This window comes from Chiloscyllium plagiosum, unplaced genomic scaffold (genome assembly GCF_037043375.1).
Source record: "Chiloscyllium plagiosum isolate Xiang-an unplaced genomic scaffold, Cpla_swu_hap1 HiC_scaffold_39, whole genome shotgun sequence".
Lineage (NCBI taxonomy): Eukaryota > Metazoa > Chordata > Chondrichthyes > Orectolobiformes > Hemiscylliidae > Chiloscyllium > Chiloscyllium plagiosum.
In genome coordinates this window covers 15,802,403-15,823,836 of record NW_028270177.1, presented here as the reverse complement: position 1 = coordinate 15,823,836, position 21,434 = coordinate 15,802,403, and the positions used below count along the sequence as shown (strand labels likewise).

Sequence of the window (21,434 nt, the reverse complement as noted above, 5' to 3'; positions counted from 1 at the left end):
AAGTTACACTATAACTCCATGAAACACAAGTTGAGCCTCATCTAGAATATTGTGTCCAGTTCTGGGCACCACATTTGGACAGCATCAGGAAGCATGTAGAAGGAATTCATGGAAATGATCCCAGGGATGAGGAGCTTCAGTTATGGAAATAGGTTCAAGAAGTTGGGAAGAGTTTCTTTTGGAGAAAGAGAAGGCTGAGAGGAGTGTTGGTCTTCAGAATTGTGAGGGATGTGGACAGAGTAGAGATGGAGAAACCTCCGAGCTGGGTAAGTACTGAGAACCAAATGACACAGGTTTAAAATGATTGGCAATAAAAACGATGGCAGCATGAGAAAAATCTTCCTGTTGCAACAATGGTTAGGAGCTGGAATACACTGCCTGGGACTATGGTGGAGACAGTCCACCTGGGGCATTCAAGAAGCAATTGGTTTATTAGGTAAAGGGTTCCAGGGAGGGCATCAGGTGAATTGCTCCTTTAGAAATCCAGTATAGACACAGCAGGCTGAATGGACTCCTTCTGTTTTGTAATCACTCTGCCATACTCGCACAAACTCAGTTCTTCGTGCACTAGCCTCCTACATACAAAACATTCTATTCAGACCGAAAGTAGTGTAATCCAATGCCAAAGAAACAGAAACCTGAGATGGTTCTTGGCTGGTATTCCTTCAGCATCATCAGGTCACATTTTAGAGAAGCTCATCAAACTTATGCCAACTTGTGAAGAGAATTAACTTCCATTACTTCTCTACATCTCCACCTTTGAGAATCTCTTTAAAACAAACTCCTTTGGCTACGCTATTTGTCCTAATTGCTCTTTCCTTTGCTTTGCATCATTTTTAAATCTTGGTTTTGCTCATGTGAAGCTTTATATATGATAAGATGTTAGATTAACATTTTATTACGTTTTTTTAATCTTCATTTTGTTTTAGGGACAGTCAAAAGGATCCGTTACATGATTTCTAAAGGAGGCAGTGAGGCACTCTTGCATACACTAATTAACATGACCAGAATATTTCCTCCAAATTACGATGTCCTCTTGCCTCTATTGCACTTGATCGTCAAAGTTGGACAAAGAGGTAAGAAACAGAGTTTAATGTTGTATTTTGCATTTTGGCATTTGAGAAAGGAAATGCTATTGATGTGGTCTTAAGGTGAGAGGTGAAAGATTTAAGAAGAACATGAGGGACAACTTTTTTACACAGAGAGTGGTTCATGTGTGGAATGAAGTGGTGGATTCGGGTACAGTTACAATGTTTAAAAAACATTTGGATAAGTTCATGAATAGGAAAGGTTTGGAAGGAAATGGGCCAAGTGTAGGCAGGTGGGATGAGCTTAGTTTGAGATTATGGTGAGTATTGACTTGGTGGACTGAAGGGTCTGTTTCCATGCTGTATGACTCTATGACTTTGTGAAATTGCAACAAAGCATCTGCCAAGGCAGCAGAAAGGACAGTTAAGAAAATGTAATTGTGTATAGAATTACAAACAATGTGGCAGAGGATGTATGACAGTCATTTCTAGAAAGCCAAGTTCAAAACAGACACTTAAAATTATTTTTTTTCTTACTGGAAAGCTGTAAAACTGTAGTTTGTGATGTTGCGTAAGGGAATTTCTTGTGCACTATACAGATGTAACTATCATAGATCAGAAATTGAGAAGCAAAACCAAAACTTTCAGAGAACACCAAACTAGGGAAATGACAATTGGTGATAAATGTTGTGAAAGATTGCAAAAGGTAAATTATTAAGCAGTTGTAGGCCAGTGTGTAAAATTATGATGTAATACCACTGAACATTAAGAATGGCAGACAAAAGCAGTGACTTCAATGGTAAGGGTTCAAATGGAGCATACAAACGGAGATCATTTTCTTAGTGTAAATTGATAAGGTGAGGACAGAAGATGTGGAATCTTTAATTTTTGATGGTAGTGGCTTAGGGAAGAATATCCCAGCTGGGATATAATGGTGAACCTGTATACAATCTTAATTAGGTATCAGATATGGCTTATGTGAATTACATCTTGGATATCGTGTACCATTGGCCTGTAACAAAATGGATCTAAAAGCAAGTTGTTTTACAAAGTGCGTTTGTTATTAAAGTGTCTGGGGAGAATGTAGTAATGTGGAGAAAAACATGATTGCCAGCTGAATGAACTAAAATGGCTTCTTACATTGGATGATTCTAGAACAATTTATTCTAGTGATATAAGAAAGACAGAGAACATCCTATGGTCAATAATAGGCTTTTGGAAATCTGTCCCAGCTCCATTTTGACCACGGAATAGGGGAACATAATTAATTGTCACTCCATCTGGAGTTTTGTAAAACTATATCTGATGACGTTTTGTCACAGACAAGAGGTTTGGACAGAAAGCTCAAGAAATTGGAGCCATTAATGAGACCTTGAACCTACTGAAGCACAGTCTACCACAGCCCAAGTACGTCACTCCCTGTTTGTGGGTTCTCAAGATCTATGCTACAAGTGGTAAGTGTCACCGAAGGTCACAAACGTGGAAACTTTAAATGACTTCTTCTATCAAGTTCTACTGTGACCTGCATTAATTGAGAGCTTTGTAATGGACTCCAGGATTTCTGACTCTCTAGACATCAGTTTTAGTGGAATGCGATTCTTGTAATCTACCTGCTGAGCTTGTTGAGAAATTCAAATCAAATAAGCTGTGTCTATGAATACATTTGGCTGCACTTCAAATTTATTTCAGTGTCTTTGAATCATTTCCTTTGGGCTTCACGTAATTGAATTTAACTCATTCACTTACTCCCATGATGCAATGTCCCCACTCATTTGCTTACTAGGAAATCTCTGATCCTTTCAATAGCTAAAATTATTCTGATATTCATTTCAGAGTCCTATACTCATCTGCTACTCATTCTTTGATCAGGGTTTGTGACTTCTAATATATTATTGGATACTTGCTTGTGGCGGGGTAGGAGGGGGAGCTTTATTCCCAATATCAACAGTATTTGTTCATCACTGAAAATAATTTAGCATTTTGTTCAAGATTTCTGTCTTGCATTGGCCTGGGTGCAATAATAAATAAAATGTAGTACAAGGATATCAGCATGAAGAGAGAACAACATTTTTTTCAGCAAACTCAAATTCAGCACAACCAACCAACTATTCATTTTGAACTTCGGCAAGGGAGCCTCCAAAATGTCCACCTTCTTCCTCAACTGAGGGTTCCTCAACACTGTTATTGCCCAGGCCCTCACTTCAGCCCTTACTCCCTCTCCTCCTTCCCACAACAGCAAATAGGGTCCCCCATGTCCTCACCTACCATCCCAACAGCATCCACATCTAGAGGATCATTAAGTGCCATTTCTGCCACCTCCAGCAAAATGCGATCACTAGACACATATTCCCTCCCCTTCCCTCCCTTGTCTGCCTTCCGCAGGGACCGTTCCCTCCGAGACACCCTGGTCCACTCTTTCTTCATTCCCAACAGCCCACTTCCACCACCTCCCCCGCCCCCATCTCCTAACAGCCTCACGGGACCTCCCCCTGCAATTGCCAAAGGTGTAACACCTGCCCATTTACTCCCTCCCTCCTCAGTATCCAAGGGCCCAAACACACCTTCCAAGTGAAGCAGCACTTTACCTGCAATTCACACAATCTAGTCAACTGTATTCACTGCTCACAATGTGATCTCCTCTACACTGGGAAAACAAGGCATGGACTGGGTGACCATTTCACAGGCACTTGTGTCCTGTTCTCAAAAAAGACCTTGAGCTTCCAGTTACCTGCCTCATTAACACACCACCCTGTTCCCTGGCCAACATCTCTGTCTCAGGCTTGCTGCAGTGCTCCAGTGAAGCTCAGCTGGAGGAACAGCACCTCATTTTCCACTTGGGGACCTTGCCTTCTGGACTCAATATCGAGTTCAATAATTTTCAGGCTTGAGCTCTCCCATGTCCTTACCCCAGCCCCCACACACCAGGACTTGTTGACATATAGTCAGTTATTCCACACAACCCTTGTTAGCTACGAACAGTCCCCATTAATAGTTATTCACCCTCTTAGCCAGATTGTTATTCACTCCTTTATATATCTGATTGCTCTTCTCTCTCTTTGGGCTCTATCTCCATCTATTTTTAATTCCTTAACCCCTCCCCCCACCCTATCTTCTGCAGATAACCCAACATTTATCTGGCTACCATTAGTTATGAGAAAGGGTCACTCGACCTGAAACGTTAACTCTGATTTCTCTCCACAGATGCTGCCGGATCTGCTGAGCTTTTCCAGCAATGTTGATTTTTGTCTCTTATTCATTTCTTTTTTTCATTTTCACACATTTTGACCATATTTGTTATACATGCTTTTCCTTCGGCTATATAGTTTGATACTGCTGGTCTGAAACAGAAACAGCAAATGCTGAAAGTGCAGGCAGCATCATACAGAGAGAGAGAGAGAGAGAAAATACAGAGTTAATGTTCCAATTCTGTGACCTTGCTTCTGATGCGCAGCATTAATGTTTCCTCTGCTCTTGTCTCGGTACTTAACTCTGGCTATTGACATTGCCCATTTCAATAAATCTAGTTGTTAAATATTTCCAACGTGACCCTCCTCAGTATGCTGTCTATTCCAGAAGTTGTTGCCTTATAATAATGAGGTTTTTTTTTTACTCATAAAGTACCTCTGTAGTATGTCACCCTGACACGTTTCCAATGTGTTTTCTGATCACAGCCTGTTTCATCTGGTATATGTCCCTTTCTAGGGAGTTGTTCTGGTTAATGTTGACCTCAGGCAGTTGTGTGCTGCTCTGTTCTGATCACAGGCACTTGTATGCAATATCTGTTTGATCAAAGGAAGCATTACTGACCATGCACTTGCCCCCTGAGTGACAATGTGAGAGGGAGATGGCGACAAAGGTCTAATTCCTTTCCCCGTTTGGGTGGGAGAATTATCAATAGGGAAATGATAATTGGTCTTGCTGATTTCAGAGGATAAGCAGCACAAAAACAGGCTATTCAACCTAATCAGTTCATGATCTCAGGGTAGCTTCAATAACACTAGAAAGAGTGATCTGTCGTTACATTTTCCAATTTTATTTGATCCTGTTCCAAAAGAGTATCTTCACCAGTTGTGATAGCGAGGTGACAGAGAACTCTTTTTACAGTTTACCTTGGCTATCAGCTCCATCTTCCTTATCACCTAAAGATAACAGACCAAACCTCAGACTTTTAGGCTTTAACAGTTAATTTACCTATTTAAAGCAAAAATAAAACAAACCAATAATACAATAAAATTAGATGGTTCAATTTGCAAACAATACTAATACAAACTTAATGTTTTTGTGTACTGTAACACAGTGAACAAGGTTACCTCAGAGTACAACAGGATCTGGTCCAGATGGGCCAATGGGCTGAGGAGTGGCAGATGGAGTTTAATGTAGGTAAATGTGAGGTGTTGCAATTTGGAAAAGAAAATCAGAGCAGGACTTACACATTTAATGGTAAAGTCCTAAGGAGTGTTGCTGAACAAAGAGATCTTGGAGTGCAGGTTCATAGCTCCTTGAAAGTAGAGTTGCAGGTGGATAGAATAGTGAAGAAGGCATTTGGTATGTTTTTCTTTATTGGTCAGAGTATTGAGTACAGGAGTTAGGAGGTCATGTTGTAGCTGAATAGGACATTGGTTAGGCCACTTTTGGAATATTGCATGCAATTCTGGTCTCCTTCCTATTGGAAAGATGTTGTGAAACTTGAAAGGGTTCAGAAAAGATTTACAAGGATGTTGTCAGGGTTCGAGGATTTGAGTTACAGGGAGCAGCTGAACAGGCTGGGGCTGTTTTCCCTGGAGCGTCGGAGGCTGAGGGGTGACTTTATAGAGGTTTATAAAACTTTATAGAGGTTTATAGAGGGCATGGATAGGATAAATAGTCAAGGTCTTTTCCCTGGGGTTGGGGAGTCCAGAACTAGAGGGCATAGGTTTAGCGTGAGAGGGGAAAGATATAAAAAAGACCTATAGGGCAACATTTTCATGCAGAGGGTGTTACGTGCATGGAATGAGCTGCCAGAGGAAGTAGTGGAGGCTGGTACAATTGCAGTATTTAAAAGGCATCTGGATGGGCATATGAATGGGAGAGGTTTAGACGGATATGGGCCAAGTGTTGGTAAATGAGACTAGATTAGTTGAGGATATCTGGTTAGCATGGACGAGTTTGACTGAAGGGTCTGTTTCTGTGCTGTACATCTCTATGACTATGACACTGAGGCAGGTCTTAATTTCAACAGGCTTGTACACATTAATGTCAGGTTAGCGAGAACAAAACTGCTTGGCATGCCAGTGCTAAACCTTCCTGATAATTTGGTCAAGTGCGTGATATAACCTTGCCTTCGCAGAATTTGTTTGTAAAGTTTATACATTTAATGCTTTTCAGTTGTAACTGGTGCTGCACTCGGTAAGAGTGGAATTACAAGACTGCTGTTCAAACTGATATCTCCGTATACAACCAGGAACACAAAGGCTGTAAGGTAAGGATTGAAACCCGTAATTTTGCACAGTTAATCTTCAATGTACACTCTGCCTCAGGATGATTTCTCCCTGCTTGGCTGAATGCTTTCAGCTGTTTCACTGTGATGATTACATGAAAATTAAGTGTTTGATGTTATTGTCTATTCATCATTATTTGCCCTTGGGTAGGTCTGGACTCAGTCTCTCATATTAGATTCTTGTGCCAGTTGGTATGGAAGAGCTGCTGGGGTGGTTTCTACTCATTGACCTCAGGCTCACTTTTTGTTCATTTTCTTTCAGATGCGCTGCAACTTCGGTGAAAGAGCCCTGCTTAGTCTTTCTGGTGGGAGTGACGCAGGGTAGATTGGGGGTTGTGAGTGCAACAATTGCACAGTAGCTTCCAATTCTGGGCATTAATGCCTCTCTGAGAAAGAGAAAATTCCTTCTTCACTTTTGCCTTAAATGGGAGACACCTTTGCTTTAATACTGCATACCATCCCCCACTTGAGTTTTAGATTTCCCCATTAATTGAAACATCCTATGTTGGCTCAGTGGTTAGCACAGCTGCCTCACAGAGCCAGGGTCCCAGATTTGATTCCAGCCTTGGGTGACTGTCTTTGAAGAGGTAACAAGTATGTTAGACCAGAGAAACCCAGTGGATGTTATCTACCTCGACTTCCAAAAGGTCTTTGATAAGGTGCCTCACGGGAGGCTGCTGAGTAAGGTGAGGGCCCATGGTGTTTGAGATGAGCTACTGGCATGGATTGAGGATTGGCTGTCTGACAGAAGGCAGAGAATTGGTATAAAAGGTTATTTTTCGGAATGGCAGCTAGTGATAAGTGGTGTCCCGCAGGGTTCAGTGTTGGGGCGCCAGCTGTTCACTTTATATATTAATGATCTGGATGAAGGGACTGGGGGCATTCTGGTGGTTTGCTGACGATGTGAAGTCAGGCAGGTAGTACTGAGGCGCTGGGGAGGCTGCAGAAAGATTTAGACATTTTAGGAGAGTGATCCATGAAATGGCTGCTGAAATTCAATGTGAGCAAAGTGGGCGGCACGGTGGCACAGTGGTTAGCACTGCTGCCTCACAGCGCCAGAGACCTGGGTTCAATTCCCGCCTCAGGCGACTGACTGTGTGGAGTTTGCACGTTCTCCCTGTGTCTGTGTGGGTTTCCTCTGGGTGCTCCGGTTTCCTCCCACAGTCCAAAGATGTGCAGGTCAGGTGAATTGGCCATGCTAAATTGCCCATAGTGTTAGGTAAGGGGTAAATGTAGGGGTATGGGTGGGTTACGCTTCGGCGGTTCGGTGTGGAACTTGTTGGGCTGAAGGGGCTGTTTCCACACTGTAATGTAATCTAAATCTAATCTAAATGCAAAGGTCTTTCGCTTTGGAAAAAAGTAAACAGGCATGGACTATTTTCTAAATGGTGAGAAAATTCATAAAGCCAAAGTACAAAGGGATCTGGGAGTGCTAGTCCAGGATTCTCTAAAGATTGACTTGCAGGTTGAGTCTGTGGTTAAGAAAGCAAATGTAATCTTGACATTTATCTCAAGAGGATTGTAATGTAAAAGCAGTGATGTGCTACTGAGACTTTATAAAGCTCTGGTTAGACCCCATTTGGAATACTGTATCCAGTTTTGGGCCTCAGGAAGGACACACTGGCACTGGAGTGTGTCCAGCAGGGATTCATATGGATAATCCTTGGAATGGTAGGCCTAATATACGATGAATAGCTGAGGATCTTGGGATTGTATTCATTATCGTTTGGAAGATTGAGGGGAGATCTAATAGAAACCTACTAGATAATGCATAGCTTAGAAAGAGTGGGCGCTGGGAAATTGTTTCCAGGATGTGGGGATACTAGGACCTATGGACACAGCCTTAGAATAAGATGGGTCAATTTAGAATGGAAATAGAGAGTGGTGGGCCTGTGGAATTCATTGCAACAGAGTGCAGTGGCGGCCAGGACGTTAAATGTCTTCAAGGCAGAGATTGATAAAATTCTTATTCTAGCAAGGAATTAAAGGATATGGGGAGAGTGAGGATAAGTGGCGTTGAAATGCCCCTCAGCCATGATTGAATGGCGGAGTGGACTCGATGGGCCAAATGGCCTTGCTTCCATTCCTATTTCTTATGGCCTTATGGTCTTCTTATGGTACTATGGTCTGTGTGGAGTTTACACATTCTCCCCCGTGTCTGTGTGGGTTTCCTCCGGGTGCTCCGGTTTCCCCCCACAGTCCAAAGATGTGCAGGTTAGGTGAATTGGCCATGCTAAATTGCTTGTAGTATTTAGGTGCATTAGTCAGGGGTAAATACGGGGTAGGGGAGTGGGTCTGGGTGGGTTACTCTTTGGAGAGTTGGTGTGGACCTGTTGGGTCTGATTCCATGTTATAGGGAATCTAATTTAATCCTCGCATCGACCATTTCAAGCCCACTCAAAATATTATGTTTCAAAAAGATCATCTCTTAGTCTTCTAAGAATAGTCTTGCAGCCTAATGAGTGATGGTGACACTTCAGAATAGAATGGAACTGTTTTTATTAATTTTTGATATGATCATCCCTCTATCAACTTTCCCGCACAAAATATTTGTAACCTGTTTATGCCCTGGAAGGTATTTCCATATTATTTTATACAATCAGTGGCTCAGTGGTTAGCACAGCTGCCTGACGTGCCAGGGACCCGGATTCGATTCACACTTGGTCTCTGTGGAGTTTGCCCATTCTCCCCATGTCTATGTGGGTTTCCTCCAGGTGCTCTGGTTTCCTGCCACAGTCCAAAGATGTGCCGGGTAGGGTGGATTTGGCCTTGCTAAATTGTCTGTTGTGTCCAGGAATGTGCAGGCTGGGTAGATTAACCATGGGAAATGCAGGGTTGCTGGGATAGGTTAGGAGTGTGAGTCTGGGCAGTATGCTCTTTGGAAGGTCAGTATGGACTCAATGGGCCAAAAACCTGATTTCACACTGTAGGGGTGCTGTGATTCTGTGATCAGAGTGTTCTGAATTTGATAAATACATTTTAAACTTATTAGCATAATAGACAGAAAATCACAAGCCAGATGTATGAGGTGGAAAATTTCCTTCTGCCTGCTCTATCAGAGATTTTGCCAACTTAATCAGCATTTACAAACATAACTTTCTATAAAGAAGGCTAATTAAATGCTTAAATGTTCATTGTTTGTATAGACTTCAGCCTGTTTTTGAAATAATTTCTTTATGTTGCTCAAGGGGTTTTAACTTGTTTATGTAATAAATAAGTGAGTGACTGATAATTCTATTAGTTTTGAAATAATGATGGAAAAGGATAGAGTGGATCTAAAAGTTGAAGTTCGAAATTGGAGGGAGGCTAATTTTGACGGTATTAGGCAAGAGCTTTCAAAAGCTGATTGGGGGCAGATGTTCACAGGTAAGAGACAGCTGGAAAATGGCAAGCCTTCAGAAATGAGATAGCGAGTGTTCCAGAGACTGTATATTGTTGTTGGGGTGAAAGGAAAGGCTAGTAAGTGTAGGAAATGCTGGATGACTAAAGAAATTGTGGGTTTGGTTAAGAAGAAGAAGGAAGCGTATGTAAGGTTTACACAGGAGTGATTAAATGAATCCTTAGAAGAGTATATAGGCAGTAGGAATATACTTTAGAGTTAAATCAGAAGGGCAAAAAGTAGACATTAGATAACTTTGGCAAATAGGGTTAAGGAGAATCCAAAGGGATTTAATAAATACATTAAGGACAAAAGAGTAACTAGGGGGAGAATAGAGCTCCTCAAAGATCAGCAAGGTGGTCTTTGTGTGGAGCTGCAGAAGATGGGGGAGATAGTAAATGAGTATTTTGCATCAGTGTTTACAGTGGAGAAGGACATGGAAGATATAGAATGTGGGGAAATACATGGTGACATCTTGAAAAATGTCCATACTGCAGAGAAGGAGGTGCTGAATGCCTTGAAATACATAAAAGTGGAAAATCCCCAGGACCTGATCAGGTGTACCTTAGGATTCTGTGGGAAGCTGGGGAAATGATTGACAGGCCCCTCACTGAGATATTTGTATCGTTGATAGTCACAGATAAGGTGCTGGAAGACTGGAGGTTGGCTAACGTAGTGCCACTATTTAAGAAAAGTGATAAGGAAAAACCAGGGAACTATAGGCCAGTGGGTCTGACATTGTTGGTGGGCAAGTTGTTGAAGGGAATCCTGAGGAACAGGATTTACATGTACTTGGAAAGGCAAGGACTGATTAGGGATAGTCAACGTGGCGTTGTGCATGGGAAATCATGTCTCACAAACTTGTTACTTCTTCAAAAAATTCAATCAAAGAGGATTGATGAGGGTGGTAGATGTGATCTATATGGACTTCAGTAAGACGTTCGACAAGGTTCCTTAGGGTAGGCTGTTTAGCAAGGTTAGGTCTCATGGAATACAGGGAGAACTAGCCATGTGGATCCAGAACTGGCTCAAAGGTAGAAGACAGAGGGTAGTGATGGAAGGTTGCTTTTCAGACTGGAGGCCTGTGACCAGTGGAGTGCCACAAGGTTTGGTGCTGGGTCCACTACTTTTCATCATTTATATAAATGATTTGGATATGAACATAGGAGGTATAGTTAGTAAGTTTGCAGATGACACTGAAATAGGAAGTAAAGTGGACAGAGAAGAAGGTTACCTCAGAGTACAATAGGATCTTGATCAGATGGGCCAATGGGCTGAGGAGTGGCAGATCAAGTTTAATTTAGATAAATGTGAGGTGCTGCATTTTGGAAAAACAAATCAGAGCAGGGCTTATTTGCTCAATGGTAAGGTCCAAGGGAGTTTTGCTGTGCAAAGGGACCTTGGAGTGCAGATTCATAGTTCTTTCAAAATAGAGTTGCAGGTAGTTAGGATACCAAAGAAGGCATTTGGTATGCTTTCCTTTACTGGTCAGAGCATTGAGTATTGGCGTTGGGAGGTCATGGTGCAGCTGCTTGTGACATAGGTTAGATCATCTTTGGAATATTGTGTGCAATCCTGGTCTCCTTCCTATCGGAAAGATGTTGTGAAATTTGAAAGAATTCAGAAAAGATTTACAAGGATGTTGCCAGGGTTGGAGGATTTGAGCTATAGGGAGAGGCTGTTTTCCCTGGAGTGTCAGAGGCTGAGGCGGTGACCTTATAGAGGTTTATAAAATCATGAGGAGTATGGATAGGATAAATTGACAAAGACTTTTCTCTGGGGTGGGGGAATCCAGAACTAGAGGGCATAGATTTAGGGTGAGAGGGGAAAGATATAAAAGAGACCTAAGGGGCAACTTTTTCACACAGAGGGTGGTACATGAATGGAATGAGCTGCCAGAGGAAGTGGTGGAGGCTGGTACAATTACAAAGTTTGCATGTTCTCCCCATGTCAGTGTGGATTTTCTCCAGGTGCTCCAGTTTCCTCCCACAATCCAAAAGTGTGCAGGTTAGGGTGAATTGTCCATACTAATATGCCCACAGTAATCAGGGATGTGCAGGTTAGGTGCATTAGTCAGGGGTAAAATGCAGAAGAATGTGTCGGGGGTGGTTTGATCCTCGGAAGGTCGGTGTGGAGTTGAAGGGCCTGTTTTCACACTGTCGGGATTCTATGTTTATGTTTAGATCGGGGGTTTCAAGGCAAAGTGCCAATGTCAAAAATGTAGCTCAAAATCAAGTGAAGTTGGAGTGGCACCGATGATATGGGATGGGTTCAATACTTTGGTAAAGGAAGGTCTCAGGTCAGAAAAACAATGTGTGGAATCGGCTTGGTTGGAATTAAGAAGCAGCAAGGGGCAGGAGACATTGGTTGGAGTTATTCACCGATTACCAAACAGTAATACGGGGCATGGTATAAACCTGAAGATGAAAGAAGCCTGTAGCACAGCCTGCCATCATTCATTCATTCCTATTCTCTGCTTTCTGTCTGTTGATCAGTTCTTAATCCATGCCAGTCCATTGCCTCCCAGATAACGTCCTGTTAAAAACCGCTTGAAAATACAAATATACTACATCCATTGACTTCATTTTGATCAATAGTCAACACAATGATCGAGGGAGACTTCAATCTGAGTAAACCACCTGAGTATCGAGGGTCTGGAGGACAAGTTCTGGGATGGTTTCGAGAGCAGCAAGTTGAAGAGCTAACTAGAGGACATACTATTTTGTATCTGGTGTGATGTAACAATAAAGAGATAAATAATAGTTGTGTTGTTAAAAATCGTTTCAGGATGAGTAACCACAATCTGATAGAATTTTACGTTATGCTTGAAAGGGAGTAATGTCAGCCTGAAGCAGAGGTATTACATTTGAAAAAGGGAAATTACAAAAGTATAAGGCACAGGTTGGCTGATCGGGAATGGGAAAATATGCTGAAGTCATGACTGTTCATCAGCAACGGACTATCTTCAAAGCACAAATGCATGACCCACAACAACTATGCATTCATTTAAGCTGTAAAAACTCAACTAAGGTGAATGATCAGTGGCTGACAAAGGATAAAGGATAAGATTAAAAGAAAAGTGGTCAGAAATATGAATACATTTGAGTAGAGTTAGTTTTGGAATACGTAAAGAAGGAGCAATAAGTAAAGGAAGAATAGAATACATTTTAAATCTTGCAAAAAACATAACAATGGACTGTAAAAGCTTATGATTGTTATCAAAAACAAACTGCTTCACTAAGATGAATGAAGATCCATTAAAATCAGACTCAGAAGAATTTATAATGAGGCACAGAAAAATGTTAAAGATCACACAGCAACAGGTTATAAACCGTTTGATCAGTCATGAGCGCGTTAAGTGGCAGGGAAGGCTCGACAGACTGAAAGGCCTCATCCAGTTCCGCCCCTGAATACACGATAGTAGGCAGAATCTGTGTTCCATACATACAGTTTTCAATACTACATGGCTAATTCAAAATTAGAATCACAGTGAAGTTATACTTCTGCGCATGCCAGGGTTGCCAATTTGAACTCAGAGGCAGAGCAGACACACTTGCCAATTGCAGCCCATCTGCTGATGTCTATCTCTCTCTCCCTCTCACCTATTTTGAGCCCAGTGATAAATACAATAGAGTCACCATCTCATCTGCTGCTCCTGTTGCCTTCGGGGTATATTAGATCAGTTTCTTGATGAATGCAGATCAAACCAATGCCTGAGAGTTTGGAAACGTAACCATGTTGCTCTCTCCCTGCAGAAACACAGTGAAGCATGAATGTATTTATCTGATGAACCTCTAACCTTTCCTTTGCCTTCACTTAATATTCAGAGACATTCTTCTGCCTTGGATAGAATGTTTGGCGTCTCAGTGACAGCAGCCGCATTCGTTTTTATAACAGTGCTGATGCCTGGCATCTGACCCACTGACTGTAACAAGATCCTCCTCAACATGCAGAGGCACAGGGTGCTCACTGGAACGCTGACTCCAGAGATCGGGAAATATATGATTAGGCAGGAGATATAGAAGGCTACAAAGTGTAACGTGTCATCACCCAGAGTGCGCTCGCCTCTTACTCTTGTGTGCTACGCTTTTAACAATCAGGACTAAGTATCCTGCAATAAATATAGACGTCACCAGGCAAGGAGCCATTATGTGAAGAGGTCATGTCCCTCGTGTCAATATAGTGTGAGCACCTAATCTATAAGTGAGTGATTGGCCACCTGGAGTCCCATCAACCTGTACAAAGTGGTTGCTGACGAGCTGAGGAATTTCACCCTGAAAGTTCAAGTCCCTGTATACAACTGAAACCTAATCTGACTGTATTAGAAAGACTTGCTGCTCCCCTTCTTTGTTGATGCCTAAACTGTGGTCACTTGGCCCAATCTGGCAGTCATTTTAACTCATTGGATGTGAGCACCAGTATTTATTGCCCATTAATTGCCCAGAGAGTAGTTAAGAGTCAACACACATAGGCCAGACCAGGTAAGGATGGCAGTTGTCTTCCCTAAAGGACATTAATGAACCAGATGGCTTTTCCTCTACAATTGTTTCATAGTCATCATTGGACTTTTAATGCCACCTTTGTTACTGGATTCAAACTTCACCATCAGCCATGGTGGGATTTGATCCTGGCTCCCCAGAACATTAGCTGAGTTTCTGGATTAATAAACTAGTGCTAATAGCACTCTAACAAAATGCAGAGAATTGACAAAATTCATTTGGAGTTTAAGGATAAGGGGTAGGCCATCTCGTCTTAGCTTTCTATTTCATTCATTCGTTGCTTTGTGTTCTCTCTAAGGGAGTTGAGAGTGTGATGCTGGAAAAGTACAGCCAGTCAGGCAGCATCCGAGGAGAAGGAGAATCGACATTTCAAACATTCCTAAATGAAGAGCTTATGCTCGAAACATTGACTCTCCTCCTCGAATGCTGCCTGAGCCGCTGTGTTTTTCCAGCACCACGCTCTCAACTCCGATCTCCAGCATCTGCAGTCCTCACTTTCTCTCTTAGGGAGTCTGATGAATGATATCCGAAATTTGGGCATTTTTCTCACATGGATTCAAGCTGATATGAAACTGAGTAGAGAAGATCCAGCCTCAGGAATAAAGGCAATCCTGCTGCCAACAAGGAAGACGATGAGAAATGTTTTCTCCCACGGAGTGGTGAGTTGGGGGAATTTTCTGCTGCAGAAAGCATTTGAGGCCAAAACATTGAATATTTTTGAGGATGATTAGATACAGGTCACAGGACTAAAGGAATCAAAGGGTGTGGGGCGAAAGCGGGAACAGGTTGAGATAGAATGGCTGAGCAGGCACAAAGGGCCGAATGGCCTACCCCCTCTCTTTTTCTATGTTTCCTTGTTCCTATGGAACATTGCAAAACAAACATCTAATTGGCTAATGTGATTTAGGGGACTGTCCTTCTTCTATTGCCCTCTATCTTACTCCAGATCCAAGACAAAGTGAACGCCTCTTCAATTCCCTCTCAAATGCAGAATGGTAAACCACTCAGTTCGACTTGAGAGGCAGGCCATCCTAACCATCAGACACTAAATGTTCAGAATGTTCACATATCCTAACCAACAGCTAAAGATGGCCTCCCCACACTCCAGAATTGATAGTGCCCCAATTCGCCCAGAGATTTCAAAATCTCCTCCGTGCTGATTACAACGAGACCATCCTTTCACAGTCTTGGACATTTTCAATGTCTAACTGTCCATTTGATAGCAAGTTTTGAGAAGATTTGTACCTCAGTTTGAGGTTCTGCATGTAGGTTTGCTCACTGAGCTGGAACTTCCATTTTCAGATGTTTTGTCACCATGTTAGGTTCCCTAGGTTATCGAGTGCTGTCGATCATTAAGATAGTGGAATGCAGTCATCTGTGATCATCAGTTTTACCATGGGAGTCAAAATATATTCCACCCCATGTGGATAGGATGATGGTCTCCTTCCTTGTTGGCAGCAGAATTCCTTTTATTCCTGAGGCTGGTTCTTCTCTACTCGGTTTCATATCAGCTTGAATCCATGTGAGAAAAATGCCCAAATTTTGGATAACATTCATCAGACTCCCTTAGAGAGAGCGTGACATCTGCAGATGCTGGAGATCAGAGTCGAGAGTGTGGTGTTGGAAAAGCACAGCAGGTCAGGCAGCATCCGAGGTGCAGGAGAATCGGTGTTTCGAGCATAATCTCTTCATTTAGGAATGCTTGAAATGTTGATTCTTCTGCTCCTCAGATGCTGCCTGACTGGCTGTGCTTTTCCAGCATCACATTCTTGACAGATGGAGTTTAATTCAGATAAATGCGAGGTGCTGCATTTTGGGAAAGCAAATCTTAGCAGGACTTATACACTTAATGGTAAGGTCCCAGGGAGTGTTGCTGAACAAAGAGACCTTGGAGTGCAGGTTCATAGCTCATTGAAAGTGGAGTTGCAGGGAGATAGGATAGTGAAGAAGGCGTTTAGTATGCTTTCCTTTATTGGTCAGAGTATTGAGTACAGGAGTTGGGAGGTCATGTTGCGACTGTACAGGACATTGGTTAGGCCACTGTTGGAATATTGCATGCAATTCTGGTCTCCTTCCTATCAGAAGGATGTTGTGAAACTTGAAACGGTTCAGAAAAGATTTACAAGGTTGTTGCCAGGGTTGGGGGATCTGAGCTACAGGGAGAGGCTGCACAGGCTGGGGCTGTTTTCCCTGGAGCATCGGAGGCTGAGGGGTGACCTTATAGAGGTTTACTAAATTATGAGGGGCATGGATAGGGTGAATATGCAAAGTCTTTTCCCTGGGGTGAGGGAGTCCAGAACTAGAGGGCATAGGTTTAGGGTGAGAGGGGAAAGACATAAAAGAGACCTACGGGGCAACGTTTTCACGCAGAGGGTGGTACGTGTATGGAATGAGCTGCCAGAGGATGTGTGGAGGCTGGTACAATTGCAACATTTAAGAGGCATTTGGATGGGTATATGAATAGGAAGGGTTTGGAGGGATATGGGCTGGGTGCTGGCAGGTGGGACTAGATTGGGTTGGGATATCTGGTTGGCATGGACGGGTTGGACCGAAGGGTCTGTTTCCATGCTGTACATTTCTATGATGCTATGACTCCCTTAGAGAGAACACAGAGCAACTTATGGGTTAAATAGGAAGATAAGACTAGAACATTTGGCAGTGCTCCCTTGGATTTGAGTTAAAGTACGGTCTACTTTATTTAAATTTCACTCGAACATCAGAGACTGAGCGGGCGACCTAAAGTGAACAAAATTATGAGAGGCAGAGATAGAATGGAGTCTTTTTCCTCCGAATAGGAATGTCAATCACTAGGGAATGTGAGTTTAAGATAAAAGGGGATAAGTTTAAAGAAGATGTGAGAGGCAGGATTTTTACACAGAGGGTGGTAAATGTCTGGAAAGCACTACCAGAGTCGGTGGTGGAGGGGGATACTTTAGCAACATTTAAGAGGGATCTTGACAGATATATGAACAGGTAGGAAATAGAGGGATACAGACCAGATAGAGATAAAACATTTTTGGTTTAGAAGGGCATCATGTTTTGGTGGGTCAAAGGCCCTATTCCTATGTCATGCTGTTCTTTATTCTTTGGATCTGCACGATCATCCTGTTCTCGAATTCAGGAATTAGAAAATCTTTATTTGCTACCATATCTGATCAGTAGCATTAATTTTTCTAAAGAGCGTTATGTATATATTTGGCTATATTTACTGCGGCTTGCGTCCTGAATAAAATATTATTTCTAATTTCTAGAGCAGCCATTGAAGCTCTTTCAGCATTATTGAAATCGAGTAAGTTTTTATTCATTTTCCTGTTCATTGTCCTTCCATACGTTTTGCTGTAAAATGATTTAAAATTTGAGGACATTTATGCTGTGTATCTGCATTTCTTGTTTGAAGAAATACCTGTTGTTTGTACATGTTTGAGGAAAATATTACTGGAATGTAAAATGGCAACAATATGATGCTATTACAATGTTTCTCATTGTTAGTTTAACATTGCTTGAATACAGTTCTGTTTTTCTACATAGAAGAGAATCCCTACAGTGTGGAAGCTGACCACTCAGCCCCCACTGACCCTTTGAACACCATCCCACCACTCCACCCCCTGTAACCCTGCATTCCCCATGGCTAATACACCTAGCCTGCATAATTTAACATGGCCAATCCACCTAACCTGCACATTTTTGGACAGTGGGATGAAACTAGAGCACCTGGAGGAAACCCACACAGAACGTGCAAACTCCACACAGACAGTTGCCTGAAGGTGGAATTGCACTCAGTTCCTAGGTGCTGTGAGGGAACAGTGCTGGTGACTGAGCCACCCCACATCTCTTTGCCTTATTTTGTGAGGATGTTACTGATCATGCCTTCCTGTCCTTTGACTGTGGGTCTAACATCATCATTCTGGTCTGTAATCTCACCAGCCCCTTCTCCTTCATTCTCATTCAACTAGTTCCCTTGGTGAAATTTGCTCTGCACAACCTTGCTGTTTCAGTTACCGACAAAGTGAAAATGACTGTACTTCAGATAACATTAATGAGATGCAAGTTTCAACGGGCTTTCCTCAGGTCTTAAAGATGTTGCATAAATTCAAAACAGAAATTGCTCCAATTTCCTCCCACTGTCCAAAGATGTGCAGGTCAGCTGAATTGGCCATGGTGTTCAGGGATGTGTAGGTTAGGTGCATTAGTCAGGGGTAAATGTAGGGGAATGGGTTACTCTTCGGAGGGTCAGTGTGGACTTGTTGGGCCGAAAGGCCTGTTTCCAAGCTGTAGGAATTCTTAAAAAAAAATTGCTGGAAAAGCTCAGCAGACCCGGCAGCATCTGTGGAGAGAAATCAGAGTTAATGTTTTGGGTCCAGTGACCTTTTCAGAACTGATGGTAGCAAGGAAAAGGGTGGTTTGACACACAAGATGGGATGCAGGGAGGGGGAGGAATAAGCAATGGCTGGAGTCCAAAGAGAGAGAAAAAAACAGTTGGACAGATAAAGGAATGAGTAAAAGGGAGGTGATGGCTTAGTGGTATCATTGCTAGACTGTTAATCCAGAGTTAAAAGGAGAAAGTGAGGTCTGCAGATGCTAGAGATCAGAACTGAAAATGTGTTGCTGGAAAAGCGCAGCAGGTCAGGCAGCATCCAAGGAGCAGAAAGAAGGATTCCTGAAGAAGGGCTTATGCCCAAAATGTTGATTCTCCTGCTCCTTGGATGCTGCCTGCCCTGCTGCACTTTTCCAGCAACACATTTTTCAGCTGTTAATCCAGAGATCCCAACAATACTCTGGGCACCCAGGTGCAAATCATACTACAGCCAATTCTGAAATTTGAATTCAGTTTAAAAAAAACTGGAATTAGGAGTCTCATGATGACCGTGAGTTCAATTGTCAATAGTTGGGAAAACTAAACTGGTTTACTAATGCCGTTTAGGGGGGGGAAGCTGCTGCCTTTATCTGGTCTGGCCTACAGCAACATTTGGTGATTCTTAACAATTAGGGTCAGGCAATAAATGGCTGGCCCAGTCAGCGATGCCATCACCCTGTGAATTAAGTAGAAAAAAGGCAGACTGGGGGAATGAATAGCTGCTAATGGGGACTATTAGTGACTGACAATAGTATGTTGGGCAACCCATGTGATGCCAAGGCCTGGTGTGTGGGCACTGGGGGAAGGGCATGTGAGGAGGTGCCTCAAGCCTTAAAATTATTGAGTTCAACATTGAGTCCAGAGGGTTGCAGGGACCCCGTGAGGAAAGTGTGGCTTGTGCTGAGCTTGGCTGGAGCACTGCAGCAAAAATAATTTTTTTTTTGCCTAAATTCAAGCTGTTTCCTAATCTTTCCATTTTTTGGGCCAGCCTTCTAATCTCACTAACCCATCCTGCAGCTTTGCTACTTATATCACTCGGAGAAATTGAGGACTGCAGATGCTGGAGATCAGAGTCGAAAAGTGTGATGCAGGAAAAGCACAGCCGGTCAGGCATAAGTAGCTCAGAAATGTCGACTCTCCTGCTCCTCGGATGCTGCCTGACCTGCTGTGCTTTTCCAGTGCCACACTTTTCGACTACTTATATCACTCTCTAATAGTAGCATTTTTATTGTTACCTCTACATTTCCATGATTTTAGTTTTTCCTTCCAACCACTATGTTTCTTCTGAACGTTCAATATTTGCTCACCTTTATGTGGCTGGGATGCATGAACAAGTTAGGATCTGTCAATTCTAGTCTAGGTGTAACATTTTTATAAAAGGATATTTGTTCGAAAAACAGTTCAAAGTACTGATTTTCAATGTTGAGGCTAGAAATGCAATAATTGTTGCTATTTTTACCACAAGAATAATTGTTGCAAGAATTGCATCACAACTTGAGAAGATTGGACCGTGGTACAGTAAGGTTACATAATGAAAGATTGTATTTATTGTGTGGTGTCTGAACTGGAGACAGAGCAGATTGAATCACACGTTGATTTGACATGTAGTTGCACCTTTATTCCACAGGGTGACACTGTTGTCCATTAGTGAGATGAAGAGCCAACATTGTGGTGTCAATCAAGTGCCCTGGAGATCCACTCTATACACAGATCTTATATTTACTATATAAATATTTATATATATCATATGTGTCCTTTTTGTTCTATATTAGTTCATTAATATATGTGTGTTTGTATATATGTATACATTCTATATCTTCAGTTCTCAAATATAGTTCTTCAGTGCAATACAAAGATGTGCAGGTGGATTAACCATGGGAAATGCGGAGTTACAGGGATAGGGTGGGTGGTTTGGGTTTGGGCGACATGCTATTTGGAGGGTCAGTGCAGACTCAATGGGCTGAATGGCTTTGTGGTACCCTATAGGAATCCCAAGAATTTATTCTCTAATCAAAAACAGGTCCAACCACAGCACAGCAAGTCCCATTCTCTGGAGGGAGAGGAAGCAGATCCTAAATTCACTCAAACCGGAATGAGGATTTAGTGCCTGTGTTTTTGGGACCAATCTGATACACTCTCACCAGCTGAGTGTGAGTTGCTGTGTCCTGAGGGTTCTGGCCTAGAGCTAGAGCTAATGATGACAGAAACCCCAGCTTCCTTTCCATCACGTGCTGACCCCTGTCTCTCTGTACGCACTGCTGACCATCAATGTGTATTGGAACCATTTACAAATGATACTCTGTTGCATTATTAACACACCTTTCATGGCCATCAAGCTCTGGAGTGGGACAGGGATCTGGCTGGTGTGAGGGCTCAGTGGTTAGCACTGCTGCCTCACAACACCAGGGACCTGGGTTTGATTCCAGCCTCGGGTGACTGTCTGTGTGGAGTTTGCACGTTTTCCCCGTGTCTGCGTGGATTTCATCCGGGTGCTCTGGTTTCATCCCACAGTCCAAAAATGTGTAGGTCAGGTGAATTGGCCATGCTAAGTTGCCCGTGATGTTCAGGGATGTGTAGGTTAGGTGCATTGCTCAAGGTGGAATGGGTCTGGTTGGGTTAGCCTTTAGAGGGTTCTGTTGGGCTGAAGGGCCTGTATCCACACTGTGGGGATTGTGGGTCAGAGGTAGGGTCACTGCAC

At 42.6% G+C, this 21,434-nt stretch overlaps 1 protein-coding gene across 4 annotated transcripts in view; it reads left to right on the top strand.

The window, feature by feature from the left end:
* Positions 1-21,434, top strand: part of agbl1 (AGBL carboxypeptidase 1) — a 246,003-nt gene that overhangs the window by 13,470 nt on the left and 211,099 nt on the right. For 3 of the 4 annotated variants that reach the window (XR_015753858.1, XM_087981474.1, XM_043677060.2), the window contains exons 3-6: positions 930-1,076; positions 2,351-2,482; positions 6,393-6,486; positions 17,634-17,671. Coding sequence is in view for 3 of the 4 variants with exons in the window: in XM_087981474.1 (XP_087837600.1) it covers positions 930-1,076; positions 2,351-2,482; positions 6,393-6,486; positions 17,634-17,671 (411 nt within the window). In the remaining variant the exon portion in view is untranslated. The remainder of the gene's footprint in view (positions 1-929; positions 1,077-2,350; positions 2,483-6,392; positions 6,487-17,633; positions 17,672-21,434) is intronic. The other variant, XM_087981473.1, reaches the window with a different exon arrangement.